At 40.4% G+C, this 21,030-nt stretch overlaps 1 protein-coding gene across 2 annotated transcripts in view; it reads right to left on the bottom strand.

The window, feature by feature from the left end:
* The window catches only part of OGT (O-linked N-acetylglucosamine (GlcNAc) transferase), a gene marked incomplete at both ends in the record, with an annotated part of 40,752 nt that extends 21,466 nt beyond the window's left edge, over positions 1–19,286 (bottom strand). Inside the window, 6 exons of one of the 2 annotated variants that reach the window (XM_084259082.1) lie at positions 39–118; positions 3,219–3,335; positions 6,572–6,640; positions 15,165–15,408; positions 16,279–16,459; positions 19,250–19,286. In XM_084259082.1, the coding sequence (XP_084115208.1) occupies positions 39–118; positions 3,219–3,335; positions 6,572–6,640; positions 15,165–15,408; positions 16,279–16,459; positions 19,250–19,286 (728 nt within the window). The remainder of the gene's footprint in view (positions 1–38; positions 119–3,218; positions 3,336–6,571; positions 6,641–15,164; positions 15,409–16,278; positions 16,460–19,249) is intronic. The other variant, XM_084259083.1, reaches the window with a different exon arrangement.
* Positions 19,287–21,030: the final 1,744 nt, after the last annotated feature.

Genomic DNA, 21,030 nt, shown 5'->3' with positions numbered 1-21,030 from the left:
CTCAAATTTCAAATTTATCAAATAGAACATTCTCTTACCTGTCAAAAATCCGTGCCTCTTTCAAGACATTTCCTAAATTGATATAAGCATCCAGAAAATTGGGGTCAAGGGTGACAGCCTAAAAATCATAAGATAGTTATTTTAGAGCAAGTTAATATTTTGCCAGATTTACTTTTTACACAATTATAATTCTTTACACAATGTTAAACCTCCATTTATTTTCTAGTATAATTAAATCTCATTTCTTTCATTTCTAAAACCCAATTATTTGTTTAGCACCTGGCTCATTATCCACAAAGCTCAGCATTATCAAAATAATTTCCACTGTAGGGCCTCCCTGGTGGCGCAAGGGGTTAAGATGCAACCTATGAAGCTATCCACAGCCACTTAAGCACGAGTTCAATACCCGGCCAGGGAGCAACCCACATGGTGCAGCAGACCTCTCCTGACTCGCCCACTGCTCCCCTCAGCAGTGTATTTCAGTCGATCTGCCTGTTCTGCTCCCCGCTCTGTCTCTGGTGAATCCTCTCACCTCCCACACCTCTGGCCTGTACCCCAGTTCTTGTATGCATAAATAATCTTAAAAAAAAAAAAAAAACTTCCACTGTAATATAAGACCAAAATGTGTCCTAAAGGGAAAATGTTTTAATTGAGTCAGCTCCAAAGGCTTTATTGAGCAGAGTACTTCTAATGGTTTGGCACTATTTTATTCACTATTAATTAGCCTAACTCTTCTTAAAAAAATAATGGTAGGAAGAGACAGCAAGCTTCAAACAAAAAATATATATTTCACTAACTACAACTGTATACGCAATAAGACCTTAGTAAGACATGTAATTAGAGCTGTACACTCAGTGAGATACATTACTTCAAGATACTAACCATTACATGGTTTCATCCAAATAGTTCTGAAGTTGTCTTAACATATGGCCAAATATATCTAAAGTAGTAATTCTAAACCCTGGCAGTATATTAAGAATTCACCTTTTAAAAGGTGTATGGGGGCTCCATCATAGGTCAGTTACGTCAGACCTTTTGAAGATGGAGCCAGAACATACCTATCTTGGACAAGCTCCTCATACCAATCAAGGTAAGAAAACCACTCATCAAGAGAGGTAAGTACACCTATAGGATAATAAAATGCAAATCTTAACTGAAATGCAGAAAAGGTAAAAGTATGAGCAATTGTGAATATATTAAAGATTCATAAAGCACACTTCCTCTTCACTTAGATGGCAACTCTAAAGTAAAGATAGCACGATGTACTTAATTTATATTCTCTATAGTGACAAATGTCCAGCTTAAAAACTCTGAACTTTTTATTATGGAAAAAATTTCAAACATACAAAAATAGAAAAGTACAACTAATCCCAGGTTCTCCATTAGCCAGCTTCAACAATTAACATGTCTTCAACAAATTACAGGAGTAAAAATAAATTAAATATTTAAGGATTTTTTTAAAAAAATTTAGGTGAGGGCCTCCTTGGTGGCACAAGGGTTTAAGTCTCAGCACTATAAAGCTTTCAGCAGCCACTGCAGCATGAGTTCGATCCCCAGTCAGGGAGCTAGCCCACAAAAAGCAGCAGACTTCTGTCTCACCTGCTACTCCCCTCAGCAGTGTATTTCAGTCAATAAGCCTGTTCTGCTGCTCCCAACTGTCTCTGGTGAATCTTCTCATCTACCCCACCCCCCACACCTCTGGCCTACACCCCAGCTCTTGTGGGCATAAATAAAAATAAATCTTTTTAAAAAAAATTTAGGTGATATTGTGGCTAAGCTGTGAGGAAAAAGTATCCCAGATACATACTGAACTATTTTCATATGGACTAATTAACACCTGGGATCAGTTTCAAATGATCTAGGAAAAGGGAAGAGTTAGGTTGGAATATAGATTAAATAAGATTGATCTTTCCAAGAACACTTTTTCCTACCAACCTAACCACAATACTAGTATCATACCTACAAAAAAATTGATAGCAATTCCTTAGTATCAAATACCCATTCAGTGGTCTAATTTCTGATAAAGTCCCATGCATTTCCTGTAAAATGCTAGAGCTACCAATGTATCAGATTTTCAGATTTGCGTTTTCTCTTTTTTGCATCACTTCACTGGAGGAACTATTTACTTCTATCACATGGTACATAATGTCTGGTTGTGTCTCCTTTTTTGCCACTGATAAATGCCTAAATCTATTAATGGTGATACTCTTCTATCATTCTTTCTTCATTTATTAGATGGAATACCTCCACAAAAAGAATCTTTCCCTCATCAATTACTGTGTTACCCTGAGGTCCACTTCATACAGAAAAGACAAATGCTGTATTCTTCCCTTTCTGACTAGTTTTCAAAATCAGCTGCTACTGGGCCTCCCTGGTGGCGCAGCGGTTGAGCCCTGGGCTGCGAAGCTGCCCGCAACCTCTGCAGCGCCGGTTCGATCCCCGGCCACCAGCGAGGGTCCCACATGGTGCGCAGACCTCTCCTGCCGCCCACTGCTCCCCTCAGCAGTGTACTTCATCCATCTGCCTGTTCTGCTCTGGTGAATTCTCTCACCCTCCCGCGCTTCTGACTGTACCCAGTGCTTGTATAAATAAATAAATAAATCTTTAAAAAAAAAAAAAAAAGAACAAAATCAGCTGCTACTTATCTTCCAAAACATCATAAATTTATTTTTAGTACAATTATGAACTCATGGATTTAAACATGTAAGCTTTAATATATTCGAGTTATTATTCCTATTGATGCTCAAGTCTCAGTTTTAGTCAGAAATAGCCTCCTCCAGTTGCCTCCTACGCCTTTTGACATTCATTAAGCAATATTCAAAGCTTCCTTGGCTTTCTGGTATGACAGAGCACTCTAGATTAATTTTCTACATTTCCTGCCTCATACCTGAAATCAGCCTTTTCACCAAGGTATTTTGTTTTTTATAAAATGGGCTTTATTTAAATTACTAACATTTGTTCATTGAAGTAGTTCTTTTTGTAATTTAGATACCACAAGATCTTTTTATAGTAAAGACACCCATTAAAAATGATTTTAACTACTAAAGTTCTTTCAATGCAAAATTGGAAACTGCCATATCAGATATCATCCAACAAATGCTTTAATACTGCCAGAGAAACAGATATCTTGTTAAGTGAACTCTATTATTTGGTTCTAGTAAAAACACCCTGCACACATAAGCACTTCATTAATACCAATTATTAATTTAATGACTAACCTTTTCAAAATGATGAATTGCAAGCCAAATCTCCCCTTGTGCATTGAAAACACAGCCAAGATTACTCCAAGCTACTGCAAAGTTCGGTTGCGTCTCAATTGCTTTCAAATAACATGCCTTAGGAGGGGTTAATGAAAGAAGATGGGAGGGGGAAGGAGGTAAAGGGAAAGGGGAAAATTTGTAAAGGGGGAAAAAAAAAAGATTGGGGGGGGGGAAGAAGGTGATATCATTATTTCTTCTCTGACCAGCCAAAAGTGACCCTGCAGCATAGGCTCGCTTGCGCCAAAACTAATGCGCTGCCACAGCTGGCTGCTCCTGCGCCTGCGCCACCAGAACCCAAGTGCAAACCACCATGTTCAGTTCTGCCAACCAATGACCAAACCTTACACTGGGACTATCTGGGAAGTCAGCTCTCTTAAGGTTATGGTAGACTTATCTAAACACCCAAGGACTCTTACTATATTTTCAAGTGATCTCTAAAAGGCAACACTTAAGGACAATTTTCCCACCTTCACCCTCCCTTTTCCCTAAGTGTGTTCTACAAGGTGTTAATAGTTATCACTGGAAAAAGTATTTCATGAACAAATAAATTAGATAAACTGGACAGAACTAGATAAACAGGGAACAGGACTTTCCTAAGTCTTTTATATAATACAGGATTCCCTGAACTTAACTGATCATCGAACTTTTCTTTCACTGGGCATTTTATTAGAATACAATAAGACACATTTTGGGAAATGCTGCTCTAAACAATAAAGTTCCTCACTAACATCAAAACCATGCTACTGAAGAGGATAATGTTTCTCTGCCAAGTCAGATTACCTGTCTCCCAAGGGGCCCTGAAGCTAAAACCTCGTATGACAGGATTGCACCTAGGTTGAGGTCCCTGTAATGCGAGCGCAAACATCGCTTGCGCAACCTAACAGCATCGCTCTGCGCAATCGCTGCGAACTGCTGCGCTACATAGAACACCCCTAGACGCAGCAAACGGCCAACCAGATCCATTAATCTACTAGACAGGCCCATAGAGAATATTTGTTTAATGAGATTAGTTGGACTTGAGATATGTGAAAACCCAATTTTATCCAAAAAGGCTACAGAATAGGACTGAGGGAGCCAGTCAATCAGATTACTCATCTAGTCAACCGTTCACAGGGGCTCATTCGCACGCATTGCGCATTAAACGCTGCGCAGCCTTTGCGCTACTGCAGGGTCACAGCGCATCATCAGAAGAGCAGAATGCTGCAATCCAAACAAAGAAGAAAAAAGGAAAAAATGAACAACAAGAAGAGTTAGAAGCTTTTACTAGTATATTATCTCTAATAATTTTTAATATCAATTAACTTTTACTTATCTTTGATAGAATTGTGGCTATAGTATAAAACATTCTCTTACATAACTTGCTTGTAAATAAAATTATCTTAAGCTGTTTCTGAAGCCACAAGACAGAAGATTCAGGCATGGAGGCAAATTGTTTTGCTGTGGCAGTTACAAACCCGTTACCATATTTCTCATCATGTGACTTTTCGTTGCGTTCCTTGCTGGAAGAGGAGGAGGTGTGTGTCTGCCCTAGATCCAGGCCTCGAGCTCCCTTCAGCGAGGCACCTTACGCATGGAATAGGAGGTTTCACCCACCTGAAACCTTCTAAATACAATATCAATGGTGAAAAACCAAAAACAAGAGAGAAAATAAAAACAAGATCATTAGTAAAAGTTCAACAAAGCAATTGAAATTCTTTGGATGTCTATTACATATGGGAATGAGGACAGTCTCAAGTCTGTAATATGGGAGACATGCAGAAGGGAGAGGGTTAATCAGGGCTATTGCATACAGCAGGGATTTTTGCTGGAAGAAAGGCTCTTCATTTTCTACAAAGACAACTTAATTTTGCCTCCATCTACTAGGAATATGCTGGCTTGAATTTACAAATGCACTGATTACAAAAGAAATACATTGCATTTCACTCAAGAGTATTTTCTTGTTTGCTAAGTTCTCACAAAAACAGAATAACACTTTTCAAACTAGGTGTCTCCAGAGCTCTGAAATAAAGAAGTCAGCAACCTAAGGCAGGCGCAATGTCTCAGCCTAAACCGATCTCTAAAGCTGCAGTGAAGTGCAATTCATGTTAGCTGTCCGCTTGGTGGGGTGATAATTAATAGGAGCTTATCAAATATTTGTTCTATAAATTACCAATTAGATTTATCAGCTAAGATTGAAATCAATTACAATTCATTAGCTGGAAACATGTATAAGGTTAATCCAAAGTGTCAGCAGAATTTATGGGCTATGCACTTAAAACTAGTGCCTTTTAACATTATATGGTGCTGAAAAGCCTTCTCCCTCCCTGGATGAAGCAGTCAAACAGACAGCTACGCTGCGCATACACTCCACGCATTAGCATGCGCGTGGGGCTCAGAGCAACAGGTGGGAGTTTCAGAAGCATTCTGGTTTCTCCCCACTCCTCACCCCTGCAGCGCGGTTGCGTAAGGTGGCTTGTAACAAGACAATTCATTTGTAAGTTTAATTTAAAAATTATACCAAAAGCTTTCATTAACCCAACCTGGTGTTCAAATTCATTATTTGGAAATACAGAATGCTAAAAGCCACCTTTCCACTTTGGCAAGTTTTCTTTCGATCAGTCCATTTCCCAAACAAACCAGCTTTGTCCTTCTGACTTATTTTTTAAGGAGGTGGGATGGGGAGGAATAAAAGAAGGAAGTAAGAAAGAAAAGAAGGTAGACAACTAGGACTGGAAAAGAAGAAAAAGGATTTTGGGGGAAGGAGTGGGGACAAGAAGGGGCAGGACATTCCAATTATTAATTTGCAATCATTTTAATAGCCTTTCTTCCACTGTAAAAAGGGTGAGGAAGATGAAGGGAGGAAGGTTAAATAAGAATTTTAAATGCCGGTATTACAGGGTAACATTTGGATGAAATTCTTCTCGACTTACAAGCCACAAAGGACTTAGAAGAGCAGCATTTTCAATGGCACCTGCATCATATAGGAGTCTTGAGCCAAATCACAGGCGCTCTGCTTGTCACCAGCAGGCAAGCCTCAGATTTGAAGGAATGTTATTTATTCCCACATAAGATCATGACGGAGCCCATTGTTACAAAGATGATCTAGCTTGGCAGAAAGGCTCCAAAATGTTCAGGTTCTTGCTTTACCCCCAGATTTAGAACAGATGTGCCAAAGCCTGGCCCTGCTCTAGTCTGAGGTGATTCATGCCGTCAGTTTTCCTCAGTTTCATAGGACTGTTTTGTGAAGATAGCTCAGTGAAGAGTTGAAGACTTGGCAAAAAGTACAAGTTTTCATAACACTGATGTTTAAATGTGTTCTATCAAACACCTACCTTGGCTTCTTCCAAGCGACCCAGGGCTTTGAGCAGGTTCCCCAGGTCACTGCGAACACAGTACAAATCCTAGAAATCCAGAGGTACTGTCATTAATTATACTTCGCCCACCAAAAATAAATTACTTTTAAGCACCTAGTTCCCTGTCATTTTATCTTGTCAACCAAAGATACTTCTTGACAACCTTAAGACCCATAATCAATCCCTCATTCTCAACACCAAAAAGTTGCAAAAACTATTTTGTTAGTTAAGCCTCACCTGAACTGGCACAAAGTTACTTATGAAATTATTGATCGCACTCGCTGTGAATATTCGTACCTTCTGCTGAAGAAACGTGTTTAAAAAATTAGTTCAAAATGGATTAGAGACCATAAAATATGTAAGAAAAAAAACACATTCCTAAACATCAACCACAGATATGTAGTTGGGGACACAACTGCAAGGGAAACAAAAGCAAAAATAAACAAATGGGACTATCTCAAACTAAAAAGGTTTTGTACTATTAAAGAAACAGACACACACACAAAAAAAACAGCAACCTAATGACTGGGAGAAGATATTTACACTTCACATGTCCAACAGGTTAATGTCCAAAATAGATCAAGAACTCAAAACAACTCAACAAAAAACAACCCAGTCAAGAAGTGGGCAAAAGACCTAACTAGACACTTCTCCAAAGAAGACATCCAGATGGTCTACAGGCACATGAAAAAAAAAAAAAAAAAGCTCATCATTTATTATAAGGGAAATGCATATCAAAACGACAATGAGATATCACCTCACCCCTGTGGGAATGGCCTGTATCAAAAGACTGGAAGCAAATATTGACAAGGATGTGGAGAAAAACAAAAACCCACTCTTAGTGAGAATGTAACTTGGTGCAGCCTCTATGGAAAACAGTATGGAGATTCCTCAAGAAATTAAAAATGGAAATACCATTATGATCCAGCAACATCACTGCTAGGTATTTACCCAACAAATATGACAACAACTAACATAACAAGATGTATGCACTCCAACATTCATAGCAGCACTATTCACAACAGCCAAGTTATGGGAATAGCCTAAATGCCCAATGACAGATGACAGGATAAATTGTGGAATATATACTCAGTGGAATACATAACAGCTATTAAGATATAAAAACCTAATCCCAAAGTCATATAGTTGAATAAATGATTGGCAAAATTCAGTAAAAGTGGAAGGGGGAATTAATCACTTAAAAGAAGAAATCATAAAATGCTCACTAAAACCAGAGAAGACAGAAAATGAGGGGGAAATAAGTGGAGGGACACAAAAATATAAATGAAAAGTTATGAATGTGGTAGATATTAAATCAACTATATATTAATAACCATTTTTTTATGAGAATGGGTCTGAATCCATCAATATAAAAGGAACGATGAATGTGTTTCACTAGAAGGTGACACTCCAGACCTACTCAGGAGTTTTACATATTGTTATATAGCGTCTCCTCTCCCCCAAAGTCAGTCATGTTAAAAAAATAAAGAATCAACTATTTGTTCAACAATTTTGTTTTAAAATATGACAACTCAGTCCTATATCAAGAGCCAAAACTTCCATAGTGGAAAAAAAGTATTTTTTCCCTCATTAACAATTAGCGAACCTACCCTACCTACCCTTAGGCTGTCAGGCATATTTAGAAACCTTGACTTCATTTCACTTTAGAAAGCTTACCATCTAAGCAAAGCTTCAATGCTGGCACCTGCCACTAGATAACTCATTAGCATTAAGCGCCATTAGAGTTGAGTGAGTGAATAATGAAAAGCAGTTGACTCTGCTTTTTATTAGCAGCGTGACTGTGTTGCTAGTCATCTGACTCACCAGTCCATTTGTCAGTATGAAGGAAGCGTCAGAAAAGCGAGCTGAAATTTTCATTTGTCCTTGTTTGCCTTTGTCAGTCAAATCAATCAGTCAACAAGCAGAGACAATGATAGTAAGGAGCAGAGCTTATCACGCTGAACTGTTCCATGGGTTCAAAAGTCTTAAATCTTCTATAGTGTCAAAATTTCATCAATTGTGTCAAAGTATCATCATCTATATTAGTCAATGTGCAACTAACTGTATTACGATTTCCAGGATTAGGAGATTAATTTTATTGATAAAAAGCTTTTGAGAACCTCCCTGCTAGCACAGGGGTTAAAGTCTCAGTGCTATCAAGCTATCCCCAGCCAGGGAGCTGAATGACCCACATAGCACAACAGACCTCTCCCATCTTACCCACTGCTCCCCTCAACAGTGTATTTCAGTAGACCGGCCTGTTCTGCTCCCCCACTCTGTCTCTGGTGAATCATCTCACCATCCACCCCACCCCTCACACCTCTGGGCCTACACCCCAGTGCTTGTATGCATAAATAAAAAACACAAATCTTTTTTAAAATCTTGTTAAAAAAAATAAAGAGCGTTTGAGATCGAATATTACCATCATCAGGTGAACCAAAATTCAACCAGCAAATAGACTGCCTCAGAGCACCCTTGTGATTGACAATACATCAGCTCCATGATCTATCCAGTCTGTCTGTCCACTGAGCAGTGATGACTTGTATTTTGGGGAAAGAATCACTGTCTCCGATGAACTCAAGCACAAAAGGCTAATACTAATCCTCAAAACATCATAGGTACCATTAATCTTATTACAGATTTATCCTCCTCTAATGAGTCTAAGCACTTTTTAACCCTATTTATGCTCTTAGAAGTAATTAACTCTATAATCTTGCTTTTTCCCCCTAAACTTTAAGGACTACCCCTCTGTTTTGAGAGACCGTAACTGAATAATCTGTTCATACACGATCATTCAACTATACTAGATTATTGTGGCTAAACATCTTTGGATATTTACCAATTCCTATGCCTTTTCTGAGTCATAAAAATCATAAGTCTCCCTTGGGGCCTCCCTAGTGGTGCAGGGTTAAAATCTCAGCGCTAATCCCCAGCCAGGGAGCCAAACCCACATGGCGCAGCAGACTCTCCTCTCTCGTACACTGCTCCCCTAAGCAGTGTATTTCAGTAGACCCACCTGTTCTGCTCCCCACTCTCTCTGGTGAATCCTCTCACCCCCTGTACCTCTGGCCTGTACCCCAGTTCTTGTATGCATAAATAAATAAATAAATCTTAAAAAAAAAAAAAAACAGAAGTCTCCAACCACCAATTCACCCATGAACCAACACAAAAATGAACAATATGTAAAGTATATATATAATATTAACAAAAGTCAGAAGGGGCCTCCCCTGGTGGCACAGGCGGTTGAGCGCAGCGCTGTGAAGCTGTCCCGCAGCCTCTGCAGCACCGGTTCAATCCCCGCTGGCTGGCGAGGATCCCACATGGCACAGCAGACCACTCCTGTCACGCCCGCTGCTCCCCTCAGCAGTGTATTTCGTCAGTCTGCCTGTTCTGTTCCCCGCTCTGTCTCTGGTGAATCCTCTCACCCTCCCGCTCATCTGGACTGTACCCCGGTTCTTGTATAAATAAATAAATCTTTAAAAAAAAGTCAGAAGTCTTGCCATCATTCTCCAACAAGGACCATAATGTGCCACACACATTAGCCAACTGCTGCCTAAATTTATCCTCCAGTTTCTATAAATTCCTGGGTGATTACCATCCAAGTGCACCTATCTATATTTAGCTATATCATCTAGATCCATTATAGCATACAAAATCAGACTGTTTCTAGAAAATTCAAGGACACCACTATTCTCCCAAAAGTTCAAAACCTTAGACATCAATTCTGCTTCATTCATCAAATCTGCTACAAGAATCACATTTCTCAAACCTGGCCCATTTTATTCATTCCCAGGTTAATGCCTTTTATGCAAAGATTTACTCAATTCAATAATATACCTGGAACTGTAAGAACAAAAATGAATAGAATCCTTATCCTAAAGGGGCTTAAAATCTATGAGGAAAGACAGACCGGGCATATGCATATCAAATACCTACATGGTGGTAAGGAATTTTAGAGAAGTAAATAAATGCAAAGGTGAAATTAAAGCTAGCCCTTAAAGGATTAACAGGACTTTAACAGGCTAAGGAGGAGGGTGTTGTAGACAAGGGAAAGTAGTATGAATAAAGGTAAAGATATGGAAATGAGTGAGAATTTCCTGTAAAACCACCCCTCCCCTAAGATAGTATCTATTTCCTGCCTTTCCTCCTAGAGACCCCACCCCCACACACAACATCTACATACATGCATGTGAAGTAAAATCAGGCAGACAAAAACTTACAGTAGTTCTGAATTGCCTCTCAAATTAAATTCAAACTCCTGGGCCTCTCTATTCTTTCTAAATCTTCCAATTGACTCTCCATACTACTCACTTCTTGTTACTACTTGACTCACCACTTCAGCCAAGGAAGTCTACTTGCTATTTACCTTCCTACAGAATGCTTAGGTTATAAGCACCCACTCGAGAAAATCTTCTGATTAATACTCTCTAACAATAATCACCCAAGGAGCTTACATCTTTTTTTCCTTTATGAGTCAGGTCCTGTTCTTTATAATCCATATCCCCCGCCCCCCACAACCAACATATCCCCCCAATTCCAAACAAAGCACTGCAAGCACAATAAGCTCTCAATTATTTAAATATGACATTTGTATGGAAAACTTAACAAAAAAGCAGAACGGAAAGAAATTTATGGATTTCCATGGTTTAGCTGAGGCTTGAGACAGTAACAAATGATGTGACAGTGACATGTGTTGGTTAGGATGACAGCAGCTCTTGGTTCTATGCATGCAGAAGCAATGGTTCAACAACCAAGAAACTCAGAAACAGAAATCCTTGAGGAACTCTGGGTGATAGCCATTTTACAAGGTACAATTTTATACTTAATTCATGAAAAGGATTTCTGGATATGGGCAACTCTGGTGAGCCATCATGTGAAAGATTACCATCTGCAATAGTACCTTCAAATATGGACTAAAATCTTAGTGAAATTATCAAATCATCCAACATTACAGAAGACAATTCAGAATGTAAAAATATTAAACAGCTCAACATTTTATAATTTCTATAATCAACTAACAGAATACCTTCTAAATTGACATACCATTAACTTCAAAAGATAAACACCACTAAAATCAAGGATTGGGGCCTTCCCGGTGGCGCAGCAGTTGAGCACTGGGTTGCGAAGCTGCCCGCAGCCTCTGCAGCACCGGTTCCATCCCTGGCCGCCAGGCGAGGGTCCCACATGGTGTGCAGACCTCTCCTGCCGACCTCTACCTGCTCTGCTCCCAGATCTGGCTCTGGTGAATTCGCTCACCCTCCCGCGCTTCTGACTGTACCCAGTGCTAGTATAAATAAACAAATAAATCTTAAAAAAAATAATAATAAAATCAAGGATTACAAAGAATACTACCCTTTTCTTCCTTTTCACTGCTACAAAACAAAACTAACCTACATTTCTTTATTTTTCACAGTATGCCAACTACACATCTATGATTCAAGCCAACATTTCATGCCAACAAGAGCACAATGTAGTAACTCACTCAAGATTCTCTGTCATGGGCCTCCCTGGTGGCACAAAGGGTTAAGCACAGCACTATGAAACTATACGCAGCCTCTGTAGTAAGAGTTTGATCCTTGGCCAGCCAGGGAGCTACCCACATGGCACAGCAGACCTCTCCTGTCTCGCCCACTGCTCCCCTCAGCAGTGTATTTCAGTAGATCCGCCTGTTCTATTCCCTACTCTGGTGGGTCCTCTCACCCCCTCCACACACCTCTGGCCTGTACCCCAGTTCTTGTATGCATAAATAAATTTTAAAAAAAGACGTCGGTACTGAATAGACAAAGGCATTTGACAGTAAGCTAATGAGTTAAGAATAAATATCCTAAAATAAATTAAAACATGATCACAATGGTGTATATATATTTAGGCGAAACCAAGTCAGCTTGCACAATCCCTTTTTTATTCTTACCGGTAAAGAGAGTTTATAAAGCAGCACCTGCCACTATTAGAAATGTAGAACCTGGGCCTCCCCTGGTGACACAGCGGTTGAGCGCTGGGCTGCAAAGCTGCCCGCAGCCTCTGCAGTGCCAGTTCTATCCCCAGGCCGCCGGCAAGGGTCCCACATGGTGCCACAGACCTCTCCTACCACGCCTGCTGCTCCCCTCAGCAGTGTATTTCATCAGTCTGCCTGTTCTGGCTCTGGTGACTTCTCTCACCCTCCCGCACTTCTGACTATACCCAGTGCTTGTATAAATAAATAAATAAATCTTTAAAAAAAAAAAAAAAGAAATGTAGAACCAGGGGCCTCCTGGGTGGTGCAAGGGGTTAAGCACAGCACTATGAAGCTATCTGCAGCCACTGCAGCACAAGTTCGATCCCCGGCCGGCCAGGGACTACCCACATGGCACAGCAGACCTCTCCTGACTCACCCGCTGCTTCCCTCAGCAGTGTATTTCTGTCAATCCACCTGTTCTGTTCCCCACTCTGTCTCTGGTGAATCCTGTCAACCCTTACACCTCTGGCCTGTACCCCAGTTCTTGTATGCATAAATAAATAAATCTTAAAAAAAAATGTAGAACCAGAGAGGACTGCACAGCTGTTCAATATAGCTGTTCAATGCCTTCAAGGAGAAGGGCACAAAGATAAGCTTCCTGTTAACAGGTTGGATTTTGAAAAGCATGATTCTGTCTCCCACGCTAGTTTTCCCTTCTCAACATACGCCAACAGTTTGGTATGCTGACAGTAACAATGACTGCTCTGCTATATATGTAGGCAGCTGGAAACCTGAGCCAAGGGGATCAGAGTTCAAGATGTTTGGGGTCACAGCTGAGTAAGAGGGCACAAGTGAGTCTACATCAGAGATCAACAAGTAAAGGGTGGAATTAACCCTGATTAATAAAAGAAAAGAACTCAATGTACAAGTAGGTGCACAGGTGAGCCTTGAGCCTTGGCAAGAACAGGGTCCAAGGCCCAGTGGAAACACATGCAGGGTTCCCTAAAACTTTAGTGGGTAATTAGAGCTAGATAGTACTGCAATAAAAATTATAAAAGGTCACTCAAATTCAAATATGTGTGCACTGAGTGTCTCTGAAATGATACACTAGAAATCAGTTTTCCTAGCTATCTCCAACAAGGGTAGCTGGTAGACTTTTCACTGTATCCATAACAAAAAACAATGAATAAAAAAATCAAAAATTTTAAACTGTCAAAATTAACTGACAAGGGGCCTCTATGGTGGCACAGGAGTTAAAGTCTAGGTGCTATCAAGCTATCACCAGCCACTGCCGCATGAGTTCTATCCCCCACCAGGGAGCTAACCCACAAGGCACAGCAGACCTCTCCAGTCTTGCCTGCTGCTTCCCTCAGCAGTGTATTTCTGTAGACCTGCCTGTTCTGCTCCCCACTCTGTCTCTGCTGAATCCTCTCACACCCCGCACCTCCAGCCTATACCCCAGTTCTTGTGTTCATAAATAAATAATAAACCTTTAGGGGAAAAAATTAACTGACAAGATTAAATTGTTAACAGATGACTTGATAAAAAGCGATTTCAGATCTTGAGCAAATACTAAATTAAGCTTCAGCTTCCTAGTCTATAAAAGGATTAAGAAACAGCAAGATATGATCAATGATTTTTCAAACTGTACTCAAGGGCTGCGTAGAGGGGTGGGTTCCCTCCGGGCACACTATCACCTTTTAGTATTTTATTTCTTCTCCCATCAAGGTTAGCTTTCAAGATACACAGGGGCTCAAGTTTTAACATCTCCTTCACCATTACTTGCTGTGTGATCCCAAGAAAGTTACACAACACCTGAGCTTGTTTTCTTGCTTAAATTGGTAAAACTGGGAATATAACCATCTACTTTGAAGAAACACTGAACATTAAGACCATCATCCGACGTGGTTGACAGAGTCTGAGCACATCATACACTTTCAAAATATGGTAGTTATAATAGTTAATTATTAACCACTTGCAGGGTTGTTATAAAACTATGTGCTGATGTAGCTTAGAAATATATTCTTAAAATTTTTTTTCTGGATTCCTACAATCCCTCTTAAGTTCATATCTATCTTCTTTCCCTAACTACATCAAAAGTTCTGAGAATAAAGTTTCCTTTGGTTATTTTTTTGGGGAATTGAAAAAAAAAATCCAAAAAACTCCATCACTTCTAATTATGTTCCAAGAAAATAGAATAAGATATCGTGGAACTAATTTTGCAGCTTAGTTTTCATGTTGCTGATTCATATATTGGCATTATTAGTTTTAGCCATTTTATATTACAGATTAAGACCCTTTATCCACCATTCCTTGAAAATCAATCAACTGCTGCAAACACCCATGAGAATTTATCCTAATTTAATCAAAACAACCCAAGGAAACAATGCCATGTATTCTGTACTTTTTATGGGCATTATAAAATGCATGTAGAGTTTATAATATTACTAGGTAAAATGAAATTCTTTAAACATGATCCAGACCTGGTCAAAGCAATTTCAGCACTTTACTTAGACAAACATTGCTAAACTCTTGACTTTATTCCAAACAAATATCTATTTCAGTGTCATATCAAACCGTGTTTCTTTATGGGCTTCTGTGAAGGGGAAAATAATAACCATTAAAATTTTTACTCACAGGATTGTACTGAAGAGCGGAGACGTATGCTTGTACTGCTCCTTCCATGTCGCCTGCTGCTACCAATGCGGCTGCCAGGTTAATATAACCATCGATGAAATCTGGTTTGAGACGCAATGCATGCCGGTAATGTTCAATTGCTTCCTGCAACTGCCCTCTTTCCTTGTACACATTTCCCAAATTCGAATAGGCTTCTGCCAGAAGAGGATTCTGTTTAATTGCCAGAGTGCTAAAGTGAGCAGATCTGGAAAAGGCGAAAAGTGTTGATCCATGGGTATATGCGTTACAGAAGACGGTATGGGCCATATGCAACTCAAACAGTTTCTGAAGATCCTGTGTTTTTGCTAATTATGTAACAACACGTTATCTTTTAACTGGAGCAGAGTAGGAAAAATTTTGGCAATCAAAGTTTTTCAAAAGTACAGATATTCCAGATTTCAAATCGAAGCACTTTTTCTTTCTTGTTGAGATAAAATTCTTACTGGAGCCGTATTAACCAAACTGCCACATTATGAACCATCATCATTAAGATCAAAAAATGAAAATGCTATATGCATGAGTCTCATTTTCCATTTGTTGATAATTATTAATGACACATCTTCAAATGCCTACATAAGCCAGAATGATAATTTATTAAAAGGACAAGAACAGATTTTTCCCTTTTGATTAATTCAGCTGCTTAGCTAAAAGTAACATATCGTAACAACTTAATGATGGCAATTGCAACTTGAACCACATATGCACCTCCTACCACCTACACACCATCATTTCTGAGCATTTCTGTCCCTCAAGCTGATACATCTTACAAAGATGAGCCCAGATGTTCAGATGTATACTAATTCATTACCTGAACAGAGTTAAGAAAACAGTTGATCTAGGTGGAAAGATCTAGAAAAGGTCCCTAGTCATAGCTATAATATAACCACCACCACAAAAGGAGGGAGAAAAGCTGACAGCTGGCTATGTCACAAGTGGGCAAGAAAGCAGATGTACGTTGGTGGCTCAGCTGAAACCCAGTACTGGAAAAATTTCAAGTTCAAATAGTTAAGTATCATTTCTCAAGCTCAGAACCCAGAGGCAGCAATTACCAGCAGGTACCCCCAACATCTCCTACCTGTCCAGCCTTCGACACTGGAAGTGTATAGATGAAAGTAATAAAAGTACACCAGTATTGTCTGGCTCTTGTCTCCAGAGCTGCATGCAGTGTCTCTCAGCTGCCTCAAAATCTCCTGCCTGATATTCTCGATGTGCCAACTCAGCTAACCCTTGGAAGGAAAGCATACGTTTCGTTGGTTCTGGAGAATCATCAAAACATTTGAGGGAAGGAGGGGGGAAAACAAAAAGTTAGAATGCAAACAAAAAAATGTAAAAATATGGTATATTAAACTTAAAGATGAAAACGCTTGAAACTATGTAAAGCACTAGAGTGTTCTGTACATAATTTATACCCCAAGTTAACATCAGATGCATAACTGGCATTTTTAGAATTCACCCATTAAGTTTCCTTCCCAGACTAGACAGAAGTATTTACTTTCAAATAAGATTACATTTAATGTGCAAAAAATATTTTGTACTTTATAAATCAGAAGGATTATGTAAAGATTCACTGAATGTTATTCCTTATACTTTAGTTAACATACAGAACAAAATATGATAAAATGTGCTTTGCAAGGTCGCAAAGGTTTAATAGTGTCAGAATAACCAACCTGAGGAAAACTTAATACTTTGTCCATCATCTTAGGTTGGATTGAGGGTTAGAGGTAGCATACTGGTAACAATCTATCTCTTAACCTGCGTGAGGTCACCAGATTTGTTTTAACTCTCAAAAGCATATTGATGATTTTGTGTATTTCACAATGTAACTGTTTAAATTAAGGGCGACAGACATAAGGGGCAGAAAAACTAAAAACTTAAGGTGCTATTTTTAAAACAGCTGATTTTAAAACAGCTGATTAACAAGATGATTTCATCAGTCAAGAGGCAAATATTTAAAGGGGTCATCAAATATTTAAAATAAAGATCCAAGGTTATATATTGACCTTTTACCATCCCAAAAATCCCACCCATAGATTTAACATTAGTGTTTTCCAAAAGAGTTCTGACACTGACTAAAGGATGAAGACATTGCTAACAACCCTACATATATGTATCAAGCAGTTACCAACAACTGCAATTATTTTTAAAAATGGGAATTTACTAAAAAAAGAAAAACCTTTGATAAAGAGGGACAGGACGAATAAATGAAAGCACTTTGCTGTGTGACTTAGATAAAGAAAGGACACAGCTAAATCCCAAAGTGAGAAAACAACCAACTGCCTAAATCCCCATTGTAAATACTTAAACCCTGATCCAATACTGGAAATTTGACCATACACTTCCATTAGAGGGTTGGAATGGGAAACCAAGGACAAATTACTTAAATTCTCCCAAGGTCACATTGACAAGCTCAAAATTGAACCTGGCTCTCCCATCACTAGAGCTGGCCAGTGATATGTATACTTAGGAAAGCAAAGTAAATTTCCTGACAGAAAGCACAGCTGACCGCTAACACAAAAGCAGAGCATGGCATCCGCATCTAGAGGAGGTTCCATCTCTGACACTAGAAAATTATATTTTAAATATGTCTCTACTTTTAACACTTGTCAAAGCCTCTTATCTGATACTTTCACACTTGAAATGACAACTTTCTCAAAATAACATGCATAGAAAAGGGCAAGCTAGTACAAAATCTAGGACATAATCTTAAATCTTTAAAAATCACTTGGGAGGAGAGCGGGGAACACTATAAATCCCACTACCTACATACAGTCATGGATAAGGTACGGTTGAAGAGTCATCGGTTACAGCACAATGTCCAAAAACAAGACAACCCTGACATGTCTCAATGGAGAAAATCAAACAACAAAAAAAACCTCGTGGAAAATCCTAGAACCTCAGCCTAATTCCAAGACCCGACCCCAGCCCCGTCCCAAATAGCGTTTAATATAGAGAAGCAGCTCAAGGGCACACTCCTACAATTTGGTTGTTTTCGTATTTTTTTGTACGAAATGTTCTGGACTTAATTGTCTAAAAGTGCATCGGCCTTGCAATTTTTCAGCTACACTCCAGTTGCTTTACAAACTCTTCAAGCAGGGATGAAAACTTAAAAAACAAAACAAAACAAAACCTATGAATAAAGAAATATTGAGCTAAAGAATGGGGATGGAAGACCCAGAGGCGGCGGCGGAGGAATACAGAGAGAAAGTAACACAAAGCAGGAATTGGGCAGACAGGGTGGTCAACGCCACAGCACAAGCACCAGGGTGGTTTCTCCCCAAGGATAGGAAATGGACCGCAACGCTGGCAAGCTCCTGAGGGAAAGGGTGTGGTTTCCCCGCGGGAGGGAGGGAGGGAGGGAGAACAGGGTGGGAAATCCAGCCTGGGGGCAGCGAGTGGAATTGGGCGACGCCAAAGGAACCCTTGGAAATTTCCTATCGAAAGAGGGGCAGCTCAACCAAAGGGACCAAGAAGGCGCTGCTCAGCCGGCTGCTGCTCAAAGTCCCCTCTTCTCGAGGTTACTTGTAGCACACCGAAGAATTTTCGCTCGCCCTTGGGTGATGCAAAATGGGGATATGATTACATCGGAATGGCACCCCCTCCCCGCCGCCCTAGATTAACAGAGAAGCCCAAAACTGGGTAAAGGGAAAGGGCTGGAGGCAGACGTGGAGGAGGAAGGAGAGAGGTGGGTAAACTGGGGTTGGGAGAAATGGACTGCGAAGGAGAGTGAAAAGGGTAGGGATTCCAACGCAGTCCATTCCGAGATATTCTAACCGCGCACGTGTGCTTCGAAGCGTCCCAAGAGAGTAGAGCGTCAAAACATTGATGGGATTAAAAAGCAAGCAGGAGAGAAAGCAAAAAGCAAGAAAGAGGAAATGTTTAAAGAGCGAACGACAGCGAAACCCCGATCAGATGCCGGTGGAAGACGGAAAGCTCAGCCAATGCCAGTAATGTAATGGGGATGGCTAAAGGGAAGGGAGTGATTAGTGGAAGAGGACAGCGCGAGACCACCCACGGGGTGTCTGCCAAGGTAGAAGGGGACACCGTACCTGTGCTGTCGGCCACGTTGCCCACGGAAGACGCCATCTGGAGCTTCTTGAGGGAGAGCGAGAAGGGGGTAACTGAGTCCCGCTGCCGCCACTGCTGGCAAGAATGTTTCCAGAGGTAGTAGTAAGAGAACAACAGCCGTATCAGTGATAAGGAAGGCTTAGGCGGCGGCGGCAGCTACTAGCTTCCAACCTTAGGAACTCTAGTTGGCCATCTACCTCTCACGGTCTTGAAATGGCGGCGGCGGCTCCTCCGCCGAAACAACACGGACCGGAACTACTTTCTGTTACAATCAAGTACCAGCGCGGAGGTAGCGCGGTAACCAGCATTGCAACAAAATGACTGTAATCAAAAACTCAAGATTTTCTGTACCCTTCCGCTCTGGGCCTATTGCGACAAACATGATTGTGTCGAAAGCGCATGCGAACAACCCTGTCAACCCGACTCGCGCTCAGGGCACGGTCTGGGGCAGGAGCGTTCGAGTTTTTTAATAGTAAAGCGGAAGGTTAAAAAGAACACACACATGACGGATACATTTTTGCCGAAGTGGTACTGCCAATAATGTCGCGGTAATATATCTGCCGATGGCGTCTGAAAAAGTTCAATCAACTTTGTTAGTACAAAAATGGTTACAAGGCTGATGGATAGATTCTGAGCCAGTCAATTTAAATGGTTACATTTCAAAGGCCGTAGGAGTGTTGCTCAAAAGGATGGGGAGAGGCGGTTCCAATTTGATCTCTTAATTTTGACTCCAGCCATTAGCTTCCGCACTCTCGATGAAAAAGACTGCTACTTTCACCGGGACAAATGTACCCAAACATCTTAGATTTTGCTCTTATAGCCCAAAATTTCAAAATTGTTTAGTTATGCAGGGTCGTTCTGCCCACAGCACTAGAGCAAATGCTTCATAACTCAGGGACATGCTGAGATGAGAGTTTGCACTCCAAAGACAACCATAGAAATGTTAAAGATGACTCACATTCGTCCAAATCCATGACTCTGGGTTGTGACTTCATTTCCACATCACTTTGCAAATTGTCATAACAGGTGAGTCCGTTCAGCTCCAGGCTGAACTGTTAATGGATATGAGCACAGAGACATTTATAATAATGAAATTTCTTCCACCACATATATAATCAAGAGTCACATGCAGTGAAAAAGACGACATTCACTATATAAAATCTGGACATTGGGCATCAACTTCTTAATTTGATTTAACTGGTAACCCCCACCCCACCCCCCACAAATGCTCCATCTGTGGCGAATAAACTCAGCTTTTCAACCTTCAGAATCACTTCTCAGGTTCCACTGGCAGATGTTTAGCCCTTACTGATTAGTGGCTGCTGGCTGATGAAGTAAAACTTTTCGTTGTTAAATGCCAGCTCCTGTTCCCAGCTAGGCAGGCTATTTGGTGCATGGAAACTTCTGGTCTAAGGTTCCTTATCCTGAGAGAAGAGTCGGAAGACGTAACGATACATTTTGCTGTTGTAGAAAGCTGAAAGGTAGGGCTCAGAGTGGCTCAGTAAAAACAAAATCCCTGTGGGAGTCTCAAGAATCCCCTCCAGGTACCTTCCAGGAACAGCATCTGGAGTGTTTAGTTTCAAGGACAAACACATCTTCTTTGGCCAATCAAGTAACATTTACTAGACTTTATGCAAAGCACTGTGGGAGATCCACAAATCAACAAGATCTTCCCCTCAAGGATGTTGGAGCCCAGGTAGTGTAATGTAGGTCATTACAAAAAGTCACCAGAGCACAGAAATAGAAGAGTATTATTTAGGTG

The sequence above is a fragment of the Talpa europaea genome (genome assembly GCF_964194135.1).
Source record: "Talpa europaea genome assembly, chromosome: X".
NCBI lineage: Eukaryota > Metazoa > Chordata > Mammalia > Eulipotyphla > Talpidae > Talpa > Talpa europaea.
Note: the sequence above shows the minus strand (reverse complement) of the source record. Positions and strands in the feature narration are given on the sequence as shown.